The 22683-nt window shown below is 30.2% G+C and overlaps 1 protein-coding gene and 1 long non-coding RNA gene across 3 annotated transcripts; one reads left to right on the top strand and one right to left on the bottom strand.

Moving 5' to 3' along the window:
• The first annotated feature begins 182 nt into the window (after nt 1-182).
• On the top strand, nt 183-21713 carry LOC111632395 (uncharacterized aarF domain-containing protein kinase 1-like). 2 transcript variants are annotated; one of them, XM_023376809.1, is made up of 12 exons: nt 183-317; nt 2075-2166; nt 5119-5292; nt 6872-6955; nt 7054-7257; nt 7323-7481; nt 9705-9860; nt 10780-10896; nt 16004-16147; nt 16214-16408; nt 18201-18330; nt 21486-21713. In XM_023376809.1, the coding sequence occupies exons 3-12, from the start codon at nt 5158-5160 to the stop codon at nt 21701-21703; spliced, it is 1542 nt and encodes a 513-aa protein (XP_023232577.1). In that variant the 5' UTR covers nt 183-317; nt 2075-2166; nt 5119-5157; the 3' UTR covers nt 21704-21713. The 2 variants fall into 2 exon arrangements, with proteins under 2 accessions (XP_023232577.1, XP_023232578.1); XM_023376810.1 differs by lacking the exon at nt 183-317 and adding an exon at nt 414-618.
• LOC111632397 lies at nt 7103-17582 on the bottom strand. The gene is made up of 3 exons (XR_002757851.1): nt 17398-17582; nt 7357-7479; nt 7103-7210 (listed from the first exon to the last, which is right to left on the bottom strand). It is a non-coding gene; the product is annotated as an uncharacterized LOC111632397 (long non-coding RNA).
• Nucleotides 21714-22683: the final 970 nt, after the last annotated feature.

Below are 22683 nucleotides of genomic sequence, written 5' to 3'. Positions count from 1 at the left end.
GTCTTTACTTACATGTCGACATCACAAACAACAACAACAACTGATGACGTAAATTTTAAATTTCAGAAACCACCAATCAAGAAAAAGAACAGTCACGTGATTGTAATCTCGGTTTTAATTAGTTTATTTAAAAATGAAAATGATTAATTTATGAGTAAAAAATAAAAAGCAACAAAAGTAATATTTTATTGACGAATTTAATTATAAATACTCGTATAATAAATTTTATAATTAAAAATACGAAAATATACGTCAGCAGGGTTAATTTTTTTTACAGGAAGAGGAAGTAGAGAGAAGTAAATTTGAACTTTAGGAAGGTTGTTTTGTTATTTATTTATATATTATAACTTAAAGAATAATTTTAAATATATTAATTTAATCTTTTGCTTGTGTTTACTCTGTTATCAAGGCATAAGAAAATTGAATACAAGTTACTTTCAGGGTTTTGTGTACACGTGTTCGTACAGTACACGTGTACACAAAACCCTGATTACATGTACACAGTACATGTGTACATATAATCAATGGCCTAAAGGTAACTTCTACTTGGATGAAGGTTATGTTATTGTACAAATTAAACTTGACCACATAAAGTGTCCATTAAGCATGCTAATTAAGGTATATTAAAGGTTTTAAAATTATTTTAAGATAGATTTGATTAATATTCTCTCACTATGCCTCAAGATATGAGTTATTATATGTTAAGTAGGATTTTGCAGATCTATTTATGTTTTGATAATGATATTGCTTGAGTGACCTTCATTCGTGCACAGACATTCTTAGCATCTTTGAAGTATCGTGCGCGTATATAAATGACATAGTCTTGGGTATTGATTCTGCCTTAAGAGTTTCAATATTTTGTGGACGAAGAGTTTGGTATATAAAGATTGTCTGCAAAATATTGAAATTCTTAAGGCAAAAATTTGTCGTGCAATCAATAACTACCTAAAAATTTGTTGCACTGCTCTATGCGTGACATATTTCAAAGACGTGAAGAATGTCTACACACGAATGAAGGTCACTCGAGTGATGTTGTCTTTGAAACATAAAAATGGCAAATTATATTGTTTGAACATGTTACTTGTTAATAAATATTAAAAAGTTAATAATTGTCTATTTGTAATTGCTTGTTTTCCTGATGGAACCTGTATTGTTGAGCCTTCTCACTTATCATAGTTTCTTACTTGTTAAACAATGCCAAGATTTGTAATTATTCGTCAAGTAAGCTTTAGTGATAGTGACTGGGAGACTGAAAAGTACTTGTTTAATAAGAGATGACACCTAATACCTCCATCTAGTGACAAATTATTTAGTAATTAATTAAATATAATTGCGAAAAAGTAGCCTGATGTAATCCTGTGGTTCTTTGGCTTTACAAATATATCGGGTTTTGTGATGTTTGTTTATGTGAATTCCTACTTTATTGGAGAGCTGATTTAGTTGAAATGCATTTTTTCCAATATATTAGAAGTTAGATTTCATTTCCTTCTCTGAAATTATATGAAGAATTTAGCTATGTCTAAAATGGACAGTTTGAAGCTTTGGTAATAAGAGGCACCATTGCATAAACTAACCATGTTCTGCATTGGTATATACTATGTCATCAAATCAAATAAACCATAGAGAAGTAATTATGAGAATAGTTGTACTAGTGTATATATCAGTGGCGTGCGATGACATTTGATGATAGGGAAGCTGTGCCGGCCCTGGATAGAATCACTGGAAGCATTATACGATATTTTGATGTGTAGCATCCGTGAGCTAAACTGCATGAGGTTAGTGCTCTGTGAAGCACATGTATGAATGCGTATAATCTGGCTGCTTTACACGATTCAAATATTTTTATATTTTTGTCGTGGAAGCTATCTTGTATTCAACAATACAGCTTTTCCATTGAGAATATGCATATACAAATTTATATTCGAATATACAATAGCAATCTTATCATTGTTTTTCACATGTATAGAAATTTGTAATAAAATACATAATATGGTTATAATAAAATATTAATTTTAAGTAATTCAAAGTACATTAAAATATGAAAATAATTGGACAATATGTATTTATATTTTAGAAAATACAAGGAAAGCTGCACTTCCACAGCTTCCATGGACTGATATAGGACTTATAATCTGTTTGCATAAGTTCATCAGCTCAACAAGTGAAGTAAATACATTTATCAAACATCTGTATGATATTTTGTAGTTTAACATTTATTAATACTTCTGGAATACATTCATTTTAAAAAAAATTATGTAATAGACTCTATCATTACATTAAAGTCTAGTATATTAAAGTAGAATACAGTAAATTTTTATATATCAATAGTATTATAGTAAGCCAAGTTTTTAAAACTTGTTTTATAAGCTTTGCTTTTGCACATAGGTATAAAATTTTGCAATTATGAATGTATGAAATGCTGTATTTAAATGCACATGTAGTATTACATAATTAAAGTGTAATGTAATCTTAGTTTATAAGGGTTTTTATGGGAAATTTTATGTCTCATTTTACAAGTTTTTCAAAAGCTGATTAGGTTTTAAAAGTGAAATCTATTTGAAATTGAATAACTGAGATGATAAAGGCATTAGCATATAACTCTTGAGGCCCAGGTTTGAATGCAGGTCAAAACAAAGATTTTCATTACTAGTTTGATACATCACATCCATCCTCCTTCTCTAAGATGATTCCCAAAGTGGATGCTACTGCTTTATTGAGGATTATAGAAGACTTAAAGGGTGTTAGAAGACAGAGGGACCAAAACTTATTTTGAAGAAACAAAATATATATATTCCTATTCCTATATATATAGGAATAGGAATAGTCGTTTAGTGCTCTATACAGAAATGTATGCACTAAAAGAGGGTAGTGTATGAAAACTTTGGGAAATACCACTCTAAGATATGCAGTAATTTTTAATAATTGTGCATTGATTTTTAATAGCAAATATTAATAATTTTTAAATAGTAAATTATAATAAATAACACACTTTCTTTTTATTGATATTCCTTACAAGCTGTGTAGTCACCACCTACTTTTATATTTGGCTGTATGAGCATCAGTTGTGCAAGTCATGATCTCTTCTGAACAGCAGTTAGGCTGGTCTACACATTTATTTCTCTGGCTTAGAGGGATCATTGGTCCCATCTTTTATCATTTTGTCTCACTACAGGCTTTGTTGAACTTGTGATTGACATAATAAAATCTTTTTAGTGTTTATAGTATAGAAAAAGTTAATTAAATAAAAAGAGGAAACTGGTATATAAGGAATAAATACAGAACATCTCAATTGCTGTTTAACACAGTGGTCAGCAAACTTTTTTTACTGCATGCACCCCTTAGAGCTATAGTTTTAAAATAAAATTAGCATATCATACAGTGTTGAAGATTATTTAATCATTCTGTTTATTATTATTTTAAGATAATAGGCTTAAAAACAATATTGACTGGTTGCAGATTTTCTTGTGAATTCCTGAAAATTTTTTACATATCCCTAGAGGTGTGTCCATCCCACTTTGGCAACCATTGATCTAACACATGTTACTAACCTGCCCAATACAGCATTACCAGATTATACATTTAACGAAACTTTGCAGACATTAATGCATCCTTGTACAAATTATTTGGTGGTGACGACCAAATTGACTAATACAGTATTTGTTTTTCTTCATATCATTAACATATCTTAGACTAGCATTGCACAGAGATGATATCATAGCCAGTGATGTTTTAATCAACCTTTATTGCTAGTTGAAAACTTTAACCAATACTTTGCTCTAAAAAAACTATATACCTAGATTATAATAGTATCATGAAAACATTTTCCTCAACTTTTTATATGGGTGCTAGTACAACTTCTAATCTTTATTTCATTTGTAGGATAAAGATACTAGTTAGAATTGTATCTTTGCATATGTCTTTGTTTATATGGCTACATTAGCCACGCCTTATAGGACAAAAGTATTTAACAGTTCATTATTAAATACAAATTTTGTACAGGCTGCCCAAAAGTCATTTAACTGGGATATTTTAAAAATGATTAAAGTCACTTTGGGACTGTTGCTTGTTATTCATGACTCAGTTGCTTCATAGGTAGGCTGACTATAGAACATTTACAATCCAACTAGGGACACATTTCAGAATCAATGAAATTGGGGTCTAAACTGATTAAACTTCAGTTATATTTAAAGATTTTATTTATATATTGATCTCCAAATTGGTCACATTATATCAGAATGTTAATAAAATTACACTATTCAAAGATTGATTCTAAAATTAATTAATAAAAACAGGCAAAACTGGAGACAGTCCCCTGAAATCAGATACATCTGGTCCTCCTTTCATAGGAGGAAGTGGTTTAATCACAAATGACAACACTGTTCCTAACTGGTTTCTGGGTTACCACATATACATATATATTTTAGGATTTGTAAAAAGCATGTAATTGTCAGATTTTTTATCTACTTTCTGCCTTTTGGACACTAAGAGAGGTCTTTTTTATGCCCATTTAGGGGGCATAAAAAAGGCTCTCTTAGTCCACAAGGGTGGCTGGTAGTAAGGGATGGATGGGCTTGAATACCTGGACTGCCTATGAAAAATTCCCCGGATTGCTTATCCAGATTTGATCCTGGGTTCCCCTGAGTGGTAGGCTGATATCTTATCTGCCTCACCATATTTAAAAATTGATAATCATCTGTAAAGATTGATCGAAAGTGGGGGATAAACTTTCAATTATCAGATATTAATAATAATGTCAAAAATTTGTTACTAACATCATTATTAGTACAGTTGACCCCCCTATAATTACGATTCCTATAAAACTACAAAAAAATATACGTATTTTGGAAATGTTGAGTCGGATTAGTGTAGAATCGATTAATTTTATGGAAGAAAACCTTTCAATCAGCCGTATTCCGTAAACTTGACACGTGTCGGGCTGTGATTGGAACGACTTGTAAGAAATCAGATTCCTAATAAATTGGAACGTATCTATATCTTATAGGGGGGTCGACTGTAATATATTGGTTAACTGTCATATTGCTAGTCTATTTTGACAGAGAACAATTATATAATTATTAATTATATTAAAAAGTATTAATTTTTTAAATTTTTTTGTAGATAATTTTTCCTTCTGTAGTCAAACACAAATCATGAGAAATGCTTCGAACTACTATCAGATTAGGTATAATTTCTGGAGCTGTTGGAGGTAGTGTATTTGGCATAGCTCATTACAGAAATGAATTAAATTTGTCAGCTGTTGCCTTAAGGAGATTTGGGAGAGCAGCTTTTACTGTAAGTATATTGATTCTAACATAAAAATTAAATTGATTATTCTGCTAATTCATTAATATTCTCTTTACCAACAAGATATTTAATAGAAAATAAATGTTTTTAATTAATTTTAATGGTTACCATCACATTCCAAGAGATTTTAATCAAATGACAAATTTAAACATCCTATAAATTTTAACTGTTTTTAAGATATTATTAAAAAAGTATCTTGGTTAACTGACTTTTGGATCATTCTGTTTATAGGCTAAACTGCATTATAATATTTATTTGTTTGAATTTAAGCATGTGACATTGTATTTTTAAACCACATATTTTCTTTTTGTTTGTTTTTACTTCAAATCTGAAAATGGCTGATTAAATATAGTTGAAAACATGTATCACTTAATTATAATTATTAGATTAAAGTTGTTTCTTATGCTATTTTCTTGATATAATTAATGTTGTTTTGATTTAAATTTAAGTTTATACAGATATCCCTGTATAACATGGTTCTGAAAAAGGTGCCATGTTATGTGAATCCATGCTATACAATACAAAGGACTGGCACAAAACATAGGGTTATATTCCAAAAGTTAGTAAAAGTATACTTTTCTGTAATTAAGAGAAATATGCTTACTAAACTAACAATTACAATTAAAAGTATTGCACAATAATATGAATTTTTCCTTCCGCTGCTAAATATTGTTAAACAAAGACATTTTCTTTTTGGCAAAACATTGTTATCTTCTGAGTTTTCCATTGACATTAATCTGAAGTATCATCAACATCTTGATTTTTCTTTATATTTTTTGTAAAATTGATATTTTCATTTGCTTACATTTTCCTAGGAGATCTATAAAAACACAGTGACAGTGTTTTGGGTTCATTTAGAACACTATCACCAATGACATTGACACTTGGTTTATAGGAAAGCTATTATAGAATAGGAATGTAGGACAAGGAAGAAGAAAAATTGTACAGTCAGTTCTCATTAATGAAAACTAGGCAAAAGGCACAAAACAACATTGAAAATTTATTCTCTGTTGAAACATGCCCTCCTTCATATTTTGAGACACCAAGAAGTGTTGACACTAGACACTGAACTTTTTTACATTCACTTATATTCTTACATACTTTACAGTCTTTAAGCTAATTGTTTCAAGTGACAATACACATTTCGAGCTGGTGCCCCTTATCTGTTGGCTGATACATGTTGTCTATGGCATGTACTATTGTTGATGTACAGTACATAAAACCAAAACATCAGTTAAACCAGTTAAAAATTCCTAAAACTTGATGTAATTTCGCTATTCTAAAATCCATAGGCAAACATGAGACAACACACATACTTGTTTGAATAGAAAAGCATCGAATGACAGTGTTTGAATTTTCAAATTGTGATGTTTGTATGGTGATGTCTCCAATTCTTGAACTGTGTTAGAGCGAAACCATATTGTAGGAATGCCATGTTGTTCGAGGGATACCTGTATTTTATATTTTGTTAATTATTTATCAAAATTATAGATTATAGTTTTTTTTTAATATTTTGATTTATTTATCTAATAATGGAATTAATATATATGTGTATAATTTTCTATAGGTGTCAAGAATTGCCTTTGATTATAAATATTCTCGTATTGGAATTCAGTCAAATTCAAATGAATACAATGATGTCATGTCAAAGGTCACTTGAAATATATATTTTAAAAATTAAAGATTTTTTGTTTATTTTTATTATTATTATTTTACATTGAAGCTAATTGTTTATTTTTCTGTCGACAGATACATTTAAGATCAGCAAAACTTCTATTAGATTTATGTAATAAAAATGGTGGTGTTTTTATTAAAGTTGGACAGCATGTTGGTGCCATGGATTATTTATTGCCCGAAGAGTATACATCCACTCTTAGTGTTCTTCATAGCCGTGCTCCAAAATCTTCTATAGAAGAAGTATTTCAGGTTATCAAAGAGGATCTCAAAAAAGAGGTGATTATAAAAACTATTTTCAATTAATATACTGATATAGTTACTAATTATTTTTATATTTATAGCCAAATGATATATTTTCGAAATTTGAAGTAGAACCTGTTGGTGCGGCATCTTTAGCTCAAGTTCACTGTGCTGTTTTGCATAACGGAAAGCAAGTTGCTGTCAAAGTTCAACATCCGAAAGTCATGTCTCATTCAAAAGTCGATATTGTTTCCATGACTGTAGGTATTATCAAACATTAAATTTTATAGTAATAAAATTTATATTAAGATATAATAAGTCTTAAAGAAACAAACTGGCTTAAATTTTTAAATCTTTATATTAAAAATTAGAAGAAATATTTTATAGAAGAAATTTTTTATATTATGAATGGAAATTATGGTATAAAATTGAATATTGTAACTTATTGCACTTTCAAATATGAGTTTTATTTGTGTTGAAGAAATACAGGGTATTCCCTCAAACATCTTTAGTTTTAAACTCAACTGAACAAATGGATTTTATGGAAATGTGAATAAAATGTGTTGAAGAATGTTGGTCAGTACTCAGAGTTTAATGTGCATATGCTTGAAAAGGCCACAACTGCCACATGAAAGTGATGTATATTACCATCATGTGGCAGCTAAAAATTTTGATAATCTTAGTTAGAAAAGCATGCATACTTAGTTAAGGAGAAATTAGATGGTAATATTTCAAAAACTACTTAGAGAGACAAATGGCTAGAAGTAAAAGATTAACAGCATATTCAATGGTTCAGTAAATGATGTAGAATCATTAAAAAAGAGATGGAGTTAATGGCATTCCTGAGTAGGCACTTTAAAAAAAAATCATAAGCATATCTCTATCTCAAAGTATCCTTTTCTGAAATAGAGAACGTTCTCTAATATATGTGTTCTCTATTTTCGTGGAATGACAAGCATGCTGGAAACCCCAGGGTTACTGGTATGCCAGTTAAAATGCAACTAAAATTAATCAGATTTAACAAAACTACTTGTTAATTAAATGTTAAAGAAAACATTCTTCTGAGTACAATAAAATAATAACATTGTAATTTGACTGATTTAAAATTAGGAAGAGAGTTTTTTTACAAGATAACAAAACAATTAATGACTTATTGACAGTGGTAGTAGTGGTAGTAGTAGCAGTAGTAAGTAATTTCAGTGTGGGCTACACTGACCATCTACTCCTACCTTAAAAATAACACCTTCCTCTCGAATTTCACACAAAAGGGATGTTAATCTGTGTAAGTTGAGATAATTTACAGCAAGTTTCTCAAATTTAATATGTTTATTTTTTTGCATTTTTGAATCAAGTAACAACAAAAATAACAAGAAAAGTTAGAAGTAACAAAAAGAAGAAGATACAGTTTGGACAAATAAATAAAATAAAATACATGTTAAAAAAACACTTTCAGAATTTTATAAGTATTTAAGAAAGAAGACAAAATGAAGAAATTAAACGAATAATCGTAGTTTTTGATGTAAAGCTGACAGTTTCACAGTTAGAATAAAAATGTTAGTTTTTTGTAATGTGCCCTCTAGAGAGGGATGTATAATCTCACTTAAACCTGCATGCCAGCATCCCCTGGGATAAACCAGCATGCCAGATTTTACCATACAGAAATATCTGATTTTGTGATCTCCCCAGATAGACTGGCATGCTAGTCATTCCACGAAAACACAGTATAAGGTGAGTAGCATCTAGTCATCCATATTGGATATAATGAAATGAGGATATGGATGAAAGACGACTGTACACTTGTCTATAAGAGACGAGAGAATCTTCTGAGAGAAAAAGTCTACTAGAATTGCGTTTGGATAGACATGATGATCTCTTGAGGTGTAAACAAATGATTAGCTAATCAGTGACCAGCTTGTGACATAGACACTGTCTCTGAGAGACGTGAGACAATGACTAGTGATGATTAGGCTTCAGTATCCAGTATACCAATGAATGTGTTGAGTCTGTATGTGAGGTGTATCAATATATATTGATATACCTCACATACAACAGACCTAAGAAGTTATTGGACAAAATCTCTCGTGATCTGGAAATGCCACACCAGATAAGTTTGGAAGGTGTTAAAAAAAAGGTTGCAAATGCAACCATACAATTTGCAAATGCATCACACACAACATGCTTATCAAGTCACTTTATTGTCAAGATTGTGAAACCTGGATGTGTTGTCATCATATGAGTTATGTACGAAACATCACCTAATGTATTATGGTATTTGCATAATCAATTTTTAAATGTGGGATGGCCTTTATAGGCACTTTATTTTAAACATTACTATAAGGTTGAGAACTTCATAAATGCATAAATTTCAATTCTAAAATTGATTTAAATAATTAAAATAAATTTTTCAAAAATAATTTGATGATAATGTTTTAAAATAAAATAAAATAATTATTAATGTATGAATTACGCTTTTTTTTTTCTAGTTTTTAGTTAATGCAATTGCATGGTTGTTTCCCGAATTCTCATTCATGTGGTTGGCCGAAGAAATGCAACATAATCTGCCTTTAGAATTGGATTTTTTACATGAAGGAAAGAATGCTGAACACATTAAAAGGATAATTAAGTTCCCTTGGCTCAAGGTAAGTTTAAATTAAACTTTTTGGTTATATTATTTTATACATACAGTGGTACCTCAGGATACAAAATTAATCCATTCTGAAACTGAGATCGTATTATGAAAATGTCGTAAGGTGAATCTTTTTTCCTGAAACAATTACATATAAAACCAAATAATTCGTTCCAACACGAAAAACACACTCAAATTAAAGCTAAGTAGTACATTAAAAAAAAATAACTATAGTAAGGAAAACACTGAAAAATGCATTTTGTAGTTGTAAATGTATAAATAACCATAACAGAATAATAATTGATTTAAAAAAATGTATTTTTATTTGCACTTTACCTTTGAGGATAGATGACGGTGGAGGTGTAAACTGGTGGCGGAAGAGAGGGAAATGATACTAAAACTTAACTTACATTACATAATGTAACAATAACTTAAAAATAACTTAGAAAAGATTAAAAAAAAATTAGTGTTGTTTTATATATATATATTTTAATTCNCATCTCTCATCTGCATTCAAATGTCTTGTCATTTAGGAAGTGCCATAAAGGAAAATCTGATTGCAATAGAGAAGGTGTTTTGTGTTTTCAATTCAAAAAGTTGGAATCACTCGTCATTGTGCAAAATGAATAATCTGTTGAAGCCATAGAATTATGGTTGTCATGGGAGGAATAACAAGATATATGCTGTAATGAATATAAGAAGAATTTCAGTATCGGTCAGATGTGTGCTCTGAAATGAGATGCACATGTTGAGAAATTGTAATGATCAAATGTGAAACTTGGACAGTTTTCCAATGTTACAATGTACTGTACATTATAATGCTCTTGGATAATAATTAACATAATTACAGTAATGTAAAATGGTATAATTCTTTTCTGGAAGATTCTTTATATTTATCAAATTTTAATTTTAGTATTTGTCTTGATTACTAGGTTCCACAAGTCTTTTGGGAATTTTCATCACCTAGAGTATTAACTATGGAATATTGTGAAGGAGGTCAAGTTAATGATAAAAATTATTTAAAGGAAAATCATATTTCATCTACTCAGGTATATAAAAAAATATTAAATATTTTAATTTTAATGAGCATTATATAATTATTTTAGAGAGAATAATTCTGTATCAAAAATCTAAATATATAAAATTACTTGTCCTGTCTGACTGACTGACTGAGTGATTGACCAAGTGATTGACTGATTGATTCATCATCGCCCAGAGCAAACCACTGAACCTAAAGAGGTGAAATTTTGTACACAGTTAGGGTATGTCATGAAAACGCACACTAAGAAGGGATTTTTCAAAATTCCCCCGCCAGGGGGAGAGGGAGAGGATTAAGGCGTAACCTGAAGAATGGTTTCTACTGTATTATTTTAGATGCGATTTTTGTTTTCAACTACGTTTAGTCTTCATTGAGTACTTAGGTGTATTAAATTGATAACATGTTTTAATTTAATTGATAACATTTCAGACATTGTTATAAATATTTTTATATATTTCGATTTTTTAACAAAATGTTCGAATCCTTTTAAATTTGAATTTGTTATTGCATGTTGGTTCGATTATAGAATGATTGTAAATGTTCCAGAAAATTGATCAATTCTCATTATTCTAAGCGGTAGGTGTTAAATAACAATTACTATGGTTGTTTAAATACTGAATATAAATGGGGTTTGCTTGCAGAATCCATGCGGGCAAAGTTGCGGGTAACAGCTAGTTAAATATAAAATTGATAGAGGTTATTTGTGTGTTGATCCTCCTTATCAATGTGTAAGTAACACTTTGTAACATTTTTGTTTTAATATAAAATTAGAGAAAATGCTGTAAACATAAGAGATAAAAGGATGAGCAATCTTTATTTTTGCATTCTAAGATATTGTCATGTTGATGAGAGAGATTCAAGTCTGAATCTTAATTAAGATTGAGATGTTATGGATAAAGATAAGCCAACTAGGGATTGCAATCCAGCAGTGTTTTTAATCCAGCTGGATTTTTGCTGGACCAACATCATTCCAGCTGGATCCAGCGTCAATGTATTTTTGGTGCAATAAGGTGTTATCTATCTATCTATCCAGAAATTTATGGGTTTTTTTTTTAAAGAAATAAAACATTTTTTTTAAATAGTTAAGAAACTTTTATTATTTAGACTGGTCACTATAAATCAGTAAAACTTCTTACACATTTAGGTAGTAAAGTTGTCTTTGGTTCGGTTTAACACTTAAGATAGAGATAATTAACTTTNGATTCACCACAATATGGCAAGCTACCTAACTTTTATGACAGATTCATGATATTACAGCTTTTAACAAATATTTTAATATTTTATTTTCTTATAATAAAAATTAAGATATTTTCATCACACTTTTTTCTGAAACTTCTATTGATCCAGTAGAGATAATTCACATATCTAACTGAAGGCCTTGTGGCTAAGGTGATTAAATAAAAGTGAACATTTGACAGATAAAGACAGTTTGCAAGAAAAATCTTATAGAAATTTAGAAAAAAATTTGTTCTGTCATGTTTTTAGCCATTGAGTTCTAGAACAAAGAATTAAAAATACAAATTCAGCATAACATAAATATATATAGGATCTTCCAGACTGAATGTTAGTATTTTAAATTACCATAATTATGTTAATAATTATCCAAGAAGTATGCAACATACATCAGTCAATAGAGTAACTGAGTTTCATCTCTCATCTGCATTCAAATGTCTTGTCATTTAGGAAGTGCCATAAAGGAAAATCTGATTGCAATAGAGAAGGTGTTTTGTGTTTTCAATTCAAAAAGTTGGAATCACTCGTCATTGTGCAAAATGAATAATCTGTTGAAGCCATAGAATTATGGTTGTCATGGGAGGAATAACAAGATATATGCTGTAATGAATATAAGAAGAATTTCAGTATCGGTCAGATGTGTGCTCTGAAATGAGATGCACATGTTGAGAAATTGTAATGATCAAATGTGAAACTTGGACAGTTTTCCAATGTTACAATGTACTGTACATTATAATGCTCTTGGATAATAATTAACATAATTACAGTAATGTAAAATGGTATAATTCTTTTCTGGAAGATTCTTTATATTTATCAAATTTTAATTTTAGTATTTGTCTTGATTACTAGGTTCCACAAGTCTTTTGGGAATTTTCATCACCTAGAGTATTAACTATGGAATATTGTGAAGGAGGTCAAGTTAATGATAAAAATTATTTAAAGGAAAATCATATTTCATCTACTCAGGTATATAAAAAAATATTAAATATTTTAATTTTAATGAGCATTATATAATTATTTTAGAGAGAATAATTCTGTATCAAAAATCTAAATATATAAAATTACTTGTCCTGACTGACTGACTGACTGAGTGATTGACCAAGTGATTGACTGATTGATTCATCATCGCCCAGAGCAAACCACTGAACCTAAAGAGGTGAAATTTTGTACACAGTTAGGGTATGTCATGAAAACGCACACTAAGAAGGGATTTTTCAAAATTCCCCCGCCAGGGGGAGAGGGAGAGGATTAAGGCGTAACCTGAAGAATGGTTTCTACTGTATTATTTTAGATGCGATTTTTGTTTTCAACTACGTTTAGTCTTCATTGAGTACTTAGGTGTATTAAATTGATAACATGTTTTAATTTAATTGATAACATTTCAGACATTGTTATAAATATTTTTATATATTTCGATTTTTTAACAAAATGTTCGAATCCTTTTAAATTTGAATTTGTTATTGCATGTTGGTTCGATTATAGAATGATTGTAAATGTTCCAGAAAATTGATCAATTCTCATTATTCTAAGCGGTAGGTGTTAAATAACAATTACTATGGTTGTTTAAATACTGAATATAAATGGGGTTTGCTTGCAGAATCCATGCGGGCAAAGTTGCGGGTAACAGCTAGTTAAATATAAAATTGATAGAGGTTATTTGTGTGTTGATCCTCCTTATCAATGTGTAAGTAACACTTTGTAACATTTTTGTTTTAATATAAAATTAGAGAAAATGCTGTAAACATAAGAGATAAAAGGATGAGCAATCTTTATTTTTGCATTCTAAGATATTGTCATGTTGATGAGAGAGATTCAAGTCTGAATCTTAATTAAGATTGAGATGTTATGGATAAAGATAAGCCAACTAGGGATTGCAATCCAGCAGTGTTTTTAATCCAGCTGGATTTTTGCTGGACCAACATCATTCCAGCTGGATCCAGCGTCAATGTATTTTTGGTGCAATAAGGTGTTATCTATCTATCTATCCAGAAATTTATGGGTTTTTTTTTTAAAGAAATAAAACATTTTTTTTAAATAGTTAAGAAACTTTTATTATTTAGACTGGTCACTATAAATCAGTAAAACTTCTTACACATTTAGGTAGTAAAGTTGTCTTTGGTTCGGTTTAACACTTAAGATAGAGATAATTAACTTTGAATGTTTAGTTAGATTATAATTATAATGTAATCTTTAAGTTAAATAATAGCAAAGGTAATTCTACTAATTAATTTATATTAATATATTATATTATAATAATGTAAGGACAGATAATCAGTGGCGAAGTGGCTATCTGTCTTACCAGTTTTCTTATATAGGCTCTACATATCAATCTGTAGTTATTTATAAGTAATTTAATTATTAGTGTTAGTAAAGTAGTGAGTAAGTAATTAGTAGTAGTCTAGTAGTTAGCTGTTGATTAGTGACCACTCGTCAGCAAAGAATTTAGTGTCTGAGCCAGTGTCTATTAAAGGTTTATCGATGCAAACTTTTACACTGTAGAAATGTTCCACCATGCTGAGGAGACTGTTCCACCTAGTGCGGCAGTCAAGAATCAAACTCAATTCTTTGTCCTTTGTTTCTTTTACATATTTTTGCAAAAACATATCATCTTTGATTGGTGATTTTTTAAAAGTCATATTCTGTTGTCAAGTGTAGGTCTCAGAGTGGAGAGAGAAGTGGGCCGTGATGTTTTTTGAGTCAACGAAAGTTGGTCATGGTGTTCGTGGTTTTTATTTGTCAGTGGCAACAATGGTATTTATATTTTGATGGGCTTCCCATTCCTTAAAGGTGTAGTACTAGCCGACTGCGAGCGATAGCGAGCATGTCGGCATCAATATCTTCCAGACTGCCTGTTAAACATGTGATAGGCTTAACAGAGAGTGTGACGCAACTCCCTGTCATTGCACAATTGCCGGAAAAAAAGTATGAAAACTTTCTTATTTTTTGTCTCTGGTAAAATATTGATTGAGTTGAAATAAAAGGTTTTCTATTAGCTAGTGATGATCATCACCCAGAGGGATAGGTTAGCTTTCGTGGACAAGCCATGAGGCTGCAGCTCCCCATAGGCTTAAACTGCGATCATTCCGTCACGTGATTCATTGACGTCACAACCGACCATAAATTAGAATTATGCACCAGGACTAAGAGAATAGTTATTTATTTTATTTAGCACAAGGACACTTTATTTAGCAAGAGTGGAAAGTCAACTGGCGATTAGATCAGCAGAGGTGAAAGGGCAGGCGGTGCGGTGTAGAGAGGGGATGTAGCATGTGCCGCATTGAACGGCAACATCGCTCTTGCCGCCGAGCGATAGCACACATAGCAAAGTGGCAACACTGACAACGTAGATTTTTGCGCCATTATAATGTTTACATTATACATTTGACAATGTATAATGTAAAAATACACCCTTATGTATGATATAATTTTTAATTAAAACAGAATGTACCTTGTACTTTAACTGTATCATTTAGTAAAATGTATCATGTAATTAAAAAGGTGTATTAAATTTATTATTATATAATTTGCCACACATCCTTTTTTTAATTTGTCTTTTAATAGCTAAGTAGAGTGTATAATGTCTTTGGTTCACTATTCCACAGGACTTCTTACCAGTTCTTTTAAATTTAGTTGAAAACTACATCATTCATTACACTATCTCATTCTTTTACTTGCTTTATAATAAATTCAGTATATTTTCATATAATATTCTGTAATTAAACTCAAAGTTAATATTGTGTAAGCATTTATGTTTAGACCACATCAGAAAAAAATGGTTCCAATGTATTACTGTTTTTTGATCACTTATATATTTATTTGAAAGCATTTGTGGTATATTGCTTTAATTAATTGTTATTATTTTTTGCTTTTTATTATGAATTAAGATATTTCAACAACTTGGAGAATTATATAGTGAAATGATATTTGTGAAAGGTTATGTACACTGTGATCCTCATCCTGGCAACATTCTTGTTCAAAAGAAATCTAAAGATGTTGATATCATACTTCTAGATCATGGGCTATATTCTGTAAGTTTCTAAAATACTATTTCCAAAACATTATTAATTTGAAACTAATAATAATTAAATTCACAGAAATTATCAGACCAGTTCCGTCTACAGTATTCAAATCTATGGATGAGTCTCCTATCTGCTGATGTTGAAGGAATTAAACACTGGGCAAAAGCTTTAGGTGTTGAAGAATATGGTCTTCTGGCTTGTATCATGACTGCACGGTCATGGAAAGCAATACAAGAGGGAATTAATCGGAAACAGAAGACAATGGAAGAGGTATTGGTCTTTAACATTACTTTTACTTTACTTTTAACTTTTTAACACTATATATATAACTAGTTATATAGTGTTAAAAATCATATATATAAGCAAAGCAGGAAGTATTTTTCAAATAGCACAAAAACAAATGATTTTCACATAAGAGCATGCTGTTATTTGTGCAGAAATACAGTGTATATGTATACAAACACACTATATTTCTGCCAGGGCTGTGGAGTCAGAGTCATGGAATTTTGGTGTTTTGGCCGGAGTCGGAGTTGTCAAAAAATCCGCCGACTCCAATTCCCTTTTTACTTACCAACTTGTTATGTATATGAAACGGAGTCGGAGTCGGATGGTAAGGAAGAGTCGGAGTTGGAGTCGGTAGATTTTTACGCGACTCCACAGCCCTGATTTCTGCACACATCCTGCTTCACTTATAAGAGAATGTTCTTATGTGTGGCAGTTTATTTTAACTGAAAAAAGCACTGTACTTTCAGTCGGTGTAAATTAAATATACATGAACCAATACAGTAACTATTTGGTGATATTTGTGTGGTAATCATTTTGAAAAATTAAAAGTCAAATTAAAATTCTTTCAATACTATAAAAGTTTTTAAAAGTAGTGTATTTTTTAGATACTTTGCTGAATATAGTGTAGACTTTGTCCCATCTATAAGAACATGCTCATATATGCATAGCAATACAGTGTGTATGCAAATTAAAGATGTGAGCTTAAGAAATCATGTGGCAACACATGATGCCAATGGCTCTATAAAATAAGGTCAAATCAACATCATGCCATCTGCTAATTGGTAAAGGACTACTACAATGTCTTATACTCACAAACACACTGTGAAATGATTATATTTTCACGATTTCACAAATATTACACATGCAATGCTAGAAATATGTAGGGTAAATAAATAAAACTATAATTAATGGAATTTTGGTTTTCTTGACTCTAGTATTAAAAGGACATGCTAAAATAATTAAAAACTGCATACCTTGATTATTTATTTATTTATACAGTGTCATTTACTTGCTGTTTTTTAGTTATGTCTTTAACAACAGTGAACATAATTGAAATAAGAAATGACAACAATGAAAAATATTGTACTGTGAGCAAATAATGATCAAAATGATTGTTTAAAATGCTGATAACGATTGTATGATTGCGGCTGATAAAATAATAAAGACAGCTTAAAAGTGCTTCCTTACCATTATTTTATAACACAAAGTTATAATGGTAGATTCTACTTATGCTTATAATGTTATGACTGTTTATGAGGCCCTTTTTTTTTTTTAATTCCTTCCATCTCCTGGGCACTTAGAGTTTGTTTTAGCAAGTCCATTATGGGTTTGGCCAGACCCATAATGGGACATCTGGGTGGTGAAGGACAAGTCTGACATGTCTGAATGGTCCACCCCAAAAAATTTTTGGAGTTTTTTGATCCATCTGGATTCAATCCTTGGTCCTCAGAATGGTAGACTGCCACCCTAACTGCTTGGCTATCTATCTCTTGCAGTTTGTAAGGTTATAATAAAGCATTTTGTAATGGAAAATACCAATGCATAAACTAGTATAGCTTACCAACAAAATTGTTATGGTGGCATACATTCACATTATGCTTTCAACATTTATTATTAAGAAAATGACATATCAATTGAAATCATTTTATTATATTAACTGATCTTTACTTGAGAATATTTGTCTGCATAAGTTTTACTTAATAACATTATATAAAATAATAATTTATAGAATTTTTATAGGTTTATTAACATAAAATATCAAATTGTATTTTTTCAGAGCAATGAAGTACGTCATCATGCTGCTGCATTAATGCCAGAGATTGCAAAATTGTTAGGTAAAGTACCTCGAGAAATGCTGCTTATGTTCAAAACAAATGATCTTCTAAGAGGAATAGAAACTAAATTAGGTAAAAGTAATATATTATTTATTTAAATATTTTTATATAATATAATAATTGAATTTATACAATAGATAGGCCACAAAGTCCTTGTATGTGGTAGTTAAGTTATTTGTATGCTCCTTTCTATTCTCTGTACAAATTTTAATTTTTCTCTATAATCAGAAGAGTTTAAATAAATCTAATATATGCTTTTGAGTCTTAAATTGTTATAAAACAGAGTTTGATATATTTTCTCTTTTATAATATCTTAGGTCAATTATCACCTTTTAATCAAAAACTTCAGACAAGGAGGCGTTAAAGCGAATTAAGAGAAATATTTTAATCTTGCAAGCACTTTCAACGTAAATATGTATGTCGTCTTCAGGCAACTCAAACAATTCGAACAGAACAATTTCGAATTCTCTATTCAATTTTGAATTGCCTGAAGACGACGTACATATTTATGTTTAAAGCGCTTGCAAGATTAAAATATTTCTCTTAATTCGCTTTAACGCCTGCTAGTCTGAAGTTTTTGATTGAGTTATCTGTTGGCGTGACATCCAAGCCAAGTATTTAATACACCTATCATCTTTTAATTCTAGGGTATCAATAAGACCCAGATCTAATCCATTGTCCATTGAATTTATTAAGATATTCTCTAACTTAATGCTATGTTTTTTTATAGATTTTGTGGCCATTCTGCATTATATGCTTGCATTTTGTACAAATTTACTGTATTGGCATGAATAAAGCTGATTCCCAATTTCATAATCCTTACTTTTTGAAAAAAATTAGGACCTGAATATAAGCTGACTTTTTGCATACAAAATAATTAGAAATTGGTATTAAAGAACTTGGAAAGTCATTAAAACAATACTTCATCACTTTCATCTTCATTGGGTACATTCCAGCTTGCCATGCACAGCAACCAATGCACTAGTGAATGGTTTAATAAGCTTTTACTGGAGCATTGGCAACTGAACAAGATGGTGGAAGAAAACAATACTATATGACATTAACAAACTTATTTTTTTCAAAATAACTTTAGGTGACATTAATACAGATGAATAGTAAAAATAGTGTTAATAATATAATCATGGAGTCGGCCATCAGAGCTCACCATATCCACAGCTCAACAAGTGTGATGTGCATTGGTCTGTACACCAATGAATTTGTTGGACAATCAAAACACATTTTAGTATATTGCAATTGCAATTCACTGATGCTCTGAAGTATGTGGGAATGATGGTACAATGGGTACATTCCAATATGCTTCAGAGCATCAGTGAACTGCAATGTAATGTATTGAAATGTATCCATTGTCATCATTTCCACTTCCTGTTTCATTGCCTTCATGGTCTTCAACCTCCTTGAACAGTACATCATCCTCTGTTTTGTCCATGTTATTGGTAACACATTTCTTTAAAGCCCTTTATAATTGTGACAATTTGTGAAAATTATGTAGTTGATTAGAAAATTGTACTGAAAGAAATACATGTATTAGACACCTATAAGCAGGGCTGACAAGAGGGAGAGGATGAAAGAGTAAAATTTCCCAGGCCCAAGATTCGCAGGGAAAAATAAAAAATGATGATCATCATCCAGTTTATTTTTTACAAGCTAATTACTAATAAAGCACTATTGTAATATGAAGTGTTAACAATAACATAAAACAGTACACATCTGAACCTTGAAAGAAATTCCAAATTTAATTTCTTTTAAGGTTCAGATGTGTACTGTTTTTATGTTAATATATTCCAGGCTTACAGTGTTGGAGTTAACAATAATAGCACAAACACAAAACAATCCTATACACCAAGTTGAATACAATAAAAACAATTGGATTAGTTTGGATGATTGTTTTTGAACAATTTTGCCAAACATTTAATTTCCACTCAGAGTTTGTGTGCTGCAGTATGACAGGTCACAGCTTTGCTTCATTTAGCATTAATAAACAACTGATGCACTAAATTTTAGCATCAGTTTAACTCTGTATGATAAGTACAGAGGAATTCTTATGACCCATTTCATGCTGTTCGTATTGAATTCTAAGAATAAATCGTCATTGTGACAACAAGCAATATTCTGGTTGTTGTCTATACCATAACTTATTGTAAACGCATTTTTTCCGCATTAATATGTGGTACTATATTTCATTGCAGACACATACTCATGTTTGAAGTTTGAAAGTAATATTTTCCCCTTGGAGACTATTTTAGTCAAGATTATATTTATTACAAATCAAGTCACAACAAGAAGCATAAATTCACTTTCCAGTGATATTTCATACATACACACACATTATTTTGGGCACTTGTTAAATTTGAGCTGTATGTGTCATCTGAAAATAAATAATTTTTAAATTTACTCAGAATAACTTTAAATCTGTGAGTTTGAATTGGAATGCTTTTACATTTGAACAGCAATTATAGAAATATTTTAATTCAATTGTGAGCCTGATTAGGTCCTATTAATAAAGCCAAAAACTATATGTAACAAGTATGTACTGCATGAAATGCTGCTGGAAAGTAAGTGTTTATTTGTGAATTAATGTGATATTTTCCAGTTTCGGTTTTATTATTTACACAAGAAAAATATGGCATGTGTACCAGAAATTATCCTCCATGTTTTTGTCAGAAATTGCTTATTGTACATGTACTCTTCTTCATAAATATAGTATTTTTGCCATTTAGTAGTATAGTAATTTCCTTTAATAGTTAGAGCTTAGATGAATAAAAATTATTTGTTACAATGAATATGTACTGCACACACTAGGTAGTGTTGAATTTTTATTCTAGAATACTTTATTACATAAACACTTAAATTTTCAATAAATCTGCCACTTTAATTTAATCAATTTTAAGTTTTGTTTATTCCTTTTGCTTATTGATGCTTATTACTTTTTATGCTTTACCTTGCGACTTTATGGTGAGTTTTATATTAAAATATTTTTTATCATTATGCTTGTGCAATTTTTTACAATTTATTTCTCAGATAGCCAATATTTTAAGTTATAGTTTAAAGTTTTTTTCTTTTTGTGAATTTAAGTTACACTTATTTTCATTATAATCTGCTATTAAACCTGTAGATAAATGATAAAATTCAAATTTTAGTTGCAATTTTTAAAATGTTTATGTATTTATAAGTAAACAATCAGATAATTTTGAATATTTATTTTACAGGTGCACATGGACCAATGTCTTTCATTAGTATGACTCGTTGCTGCATTCGCGCAATAGGAGCCGAACAGGTAAAGAGATGCTTGAACTGGTGGTGTTCAGCTCGCGTATACTTGTGGATGCAGTGGCAGCAGACTAAGATTACGGTGTACACGTTATTCTTGCAAATTCAAAATTTATGTCAAAATGTACCTCTTCTAAATAGGATTGTAGCTTATTAATTAATTAATTTTTTTTAANTTTATATATATATATTTTAATTTTTATTCACTGCTTTTTGCTCTCTTTCCTTCACTTCCACCAGCACTTTCACTGGATAGAGGTGGCTTGGTAAAATATCTATCCAAAGAAGTTTGGCTTTGCCTACTTTTTAAAATGTTTCTAAAATGACTTTGGCAAATGTCATTACTCCGAGTAGCAATACGGCCAGTGTGAACTTTTTTGGGATTTTTTTTTCAATAAAATCAGTCACTTTCTGATAATGTCTCAAGATTTCCTTTATCAAGTGAGATCCTTCCACGACGAAGCAAACACGCGGACTGAGACCGATGAACAGAAGTGAATAAAAAATGGCACTGAGAACTAATGTAACGTCGTATGGTGAGTTTTTGTTCATATCATGGAGCAAAAATGTGTTCGAATTTCATGTCATATCCTGAAAATTTCGTATGCTGGGGCATTCATATCCTGAGTTACCACTGTATAATTATACATAAATTACTTGTTATTTTGTAATTAATGAATAGTTCAGTTCTTACTTTTATGCTTATTTTTTAAGTACAAAAGTAATAAAAATTATACATTTACAATAGGTGATAATTGACAGTCCTTGGCAGAACAAACTGAATAATATGCTGGCCTCTTGTGGCATATTCCTTAAATATGATTGTTGCACATTATTTTAAATGTATATAATTACAGGTAACCCCCATATAACACGGGAGTTATGTTCCAAAAAATTGCCGTGTTAAACGAATCTGTGTTATACGAAACAGAGAACTAGTACGAAAAGGGGGGTTAGGTTCCAAAAATTAAAAAAACATGCTATTATATTTTCATAATTAAGATAAATATCTTTATTAAAATTTTCTTAAGAAGTGATACATAGCCTATTAATATAAATTAAACAATGTTTTCTTCGTGATCACTAAGCACTATTAACTGAGGGCGTTTTCTTTTTGGCAAGATATCCTTATCCTCT

This window comes from Centruroides sculpturatus, unplaced genomic scaffold (genome assembly GCF_000671375.1).
Source record: "Centruroides sculpturatus isolate CEXI.00-Female unplaced genomic scaffold, Cexi_2.0 scaffold834, whole genome shotgun sequence".
NCBI classification, from domain to species: domain Eukaryota; kingdom Metazoa; phylum Arthropoda; class Arachnida; order Scorpiones; family Buthidae; genus Centruroides; species Centruroides sculpturatus.
This window is presented reverse-complemented; position numbering and strand designations above follow the sequence as displayed.